This window comes from Plectropomus leopardus, unplaced genomic scaffold (assembly GCF_008729295.1).
Source record: "Plectropomus leopardus isolate mb unplaced genomic scaffold, YSFRI_Pleo_2.0 unplaced_scaffold8601, whole genome shotgun sequence".
Taxonomy (NCBI): Eukaryota; Metazoa; Chordata; class Actinopteri; order Perciformes; family Serranidae; genus Plectropomus; species Plectropomus leopardus.
The window spans coordinates 1-2565 of record NW_024694807.1 but is presented as its reverse complement, the minus strand read 5'-3'; the positions used below and the strand labels follow the sequence as shown (position 1 = coordinate 2565).

The following is a 2565-nucleotide window of genomic DNA, read 5'->3' as shown; positions in this document are numbered from 1 at the left end:
ACAACTAATTTAATCTCTAACCTCATTGACAAAAAATTACACTCCAAAACTGCTCCCACTTTTTCAAATATCAAGTTGTTCTGAGTGGCCATTAGGTATTTTCGGTTAGATGCAGGGCCACTCTGAAGCGGCTAAAAAGGAAAGCACTTTCTGGGGCCCAGTCACTAGAAAAGAGGTGAGGTTGGGGTTTTAAAAAAAAAAAAAAATCAACAGAAATTATTAAAACAAAATAAACTTTATTATCATTTATTGTTACTTTTGGAATCTGTAACCTGTTTCATTATTAGACCCTCCTCTTCTCCTGAAAATGATAAATGCATCCTTGGGGGGGTGGGGAGGGGAGGCACTGTTCCTTTACTGGGGCCCCATCATTTCTGTTCCTGGGCCTGGTTACATGGGACATATGCTGCCTTTAAATGGGGTCATGTTTACCATGTTGACAAGCAGTGACCATGTGAACGCCCCCTGATGATTCACGACCTTGTTAGTGGAAATTTTCAGAAACTTTCAGGTTTCTAGTGGAATTGTGATAAGAATTATATTAAATATTTTGTTCATTTACTTTATTTTGTAAAAAAACAAACAAACAACTAAAACCTAAAAACCCTTAAGGAACTGTTTGAAATCAGACATTTTTTCATGTATTTCATTGCAGAGCTATTAAACTGTCAAGCATACACTGCATTTGATTTTAATAACTTTTAAGTACTTGAAGTGTGCATTGTTCAGCTGTATTATGCAGGTAAAGACAAGTATCACAGAGAGACTCTGTATTGGCAGATGCTCAATATCAAATGACGCATTTCTGGATCGGCGGTAAATAAAGAACTTGTTAGGACATCCCTAACAATAATGATGCATGAGAAATCCTGAATTTTCTACTTGGCGTGGCTGGACTGTCGCTGCAGGTGGAGCCTTTACGCCCTCAGCTCTTTGGGCCTCAGCCTGTTGTTAAGTCCCATTGCTGTACTGGTAAACATCTACTTATTCTTGCTGGTAGGCTCACCTTTCACCCAGTATTTCATAACCATCTCTCACACAGAAATTAGCACAGGTGACAATGATGATTCAAAATAAATTTCACATCTGCTCAGTTCATAATACAACCACAAAAACCTTAAATAGAACACATTTTATTCACATTGTCTATTGTACACGACACAACCAACACGTGCAGCGGTCAGGCCTCTACAGCAGGTTTGAATGGAGAAAATAGGTGGTTGATGATGAAGGGGTTAATGCTCAGAGGTACGGCTCATCTGTGGAGAGTGGTGGTCCCTTGTATACAGGCCCCGGGGTCACTGGGAGCTTTGGCGCTTCTGCAACTTGACTAGAAGAGATCAGAAGTGTCAAGAAAGTACTTAACATTCAGGGAAAAACAATATGACTCTTGTCAGGAGGTAAATACACGTCATCATGCTGTTTAATCTCACACCCTAAGTGGTTATTGCTTTTTAAAGGTGTCAGATGAATACATTTGAGCATTGGAGCATCCTCGGCAGGGGTCATCAAACAGCTGAAATAGTGTGTGTGTTGTAAAAATGTGGAGACATTTTTGCCACCCGTTGTTGTGTTTAACTTTTTACATGCCTAATACTCTTACAGTCACACTTACTCCAACTACAAACATGAATCTGATTATGATTGTTTACAGTAACCTCATTTAGTGATGTTACTGCTTTATTGAACAAACAAAACAACTATCTGTCTTCAGTCTGCTGTTGCTGCAAATTCAACACTTCCTCTGCTGGTTTTTCACTGTAATGTTTCAGAAATAAGAATTAAGCATGGTTGTGATGAGGAAGTCACTGGCATTAGGTCAGCTGTCGGTCTATGTGTTTTCCAATAGTTGATGATATTTACACATGTAAATAGTTAGCTAGGTGAGGAGCTGCAGGTGCATATTGCAGCATTTAATAAAATACACTTTCCTTCACCTATTAGTGATCTCATAACCTTTCTGATTATGAACAGAAATCAGGTCACAGATGTTTAAAACATGGGTGAGTGATCCGGCACTGTTCATATGGTCTGTTTGCTCTGCTTCTTACCTTAATCCAGCTAAGATAAAACTGTCAATGTAACATCTCATGAAAATGTCCTTATCTGGTTCTAATAAGGTTATTAAAATGTACTGATTGGGTGATTTACCTGCCAGCAGTCAGAGCCTTCTGAGAGGACATAATGACTGTGGCGGGTACTGACTCTCTGCGTCCATCTCTGGTGTAGTAGTAGTTTCCGGCAAACTGGTGGCTCGGGCCTACAGGCAGTTTGGGTGGTGGCTGTGTCCTGTAGAAACAGCATTGGAGATGGATTATAGCACAAAGTTTCAGCAGTGCCGGTACTTTCTCTCAGGCTGCATACTGATTCTGCACCTTTGCTTAGATTGTCAAGCCATACATTTATCACAGACGTTTGTGTTTATTGCATTTGTGGGGGCATGTTACTGTAGAAAGTGGTGAGATGATGGAATGGGATCCAGCATGGTCAGTTTGAATGGTCAGAATCAGAAATACTTTACTTCACCCTGGAGGGATATTGTAATTTGTTATAGTTTTAACTTGT

At 39.8% G+C, this 2565-nt stretch overlaps 1 protein-coding gene across 1 annotated transcript; it reads right to left on the bottom strand.

Annotated features, from left to right (window-relative positions):
• Nucleotides 1-1117: 1117 nt before the first annotated feature.
• Nucleotides 1118-2344, bottom strand: LOC121940404 (NADH dehydrogenase [ubiquinone] 1 alpha subcomplex subunit 7-like; the record flags this gene model as incomplete). Its single annotated transcript, XM_042483183.1, has 2 exons — nt 1118-1330; nt 2152-2344. Coding segments are annotated over 2 exons (281 nt in total), but the record flags the coding sequence as incomplete, so codon positions are not given.
• Nucleotides 2345-2565: the final 221 nt, after the last annotated feature.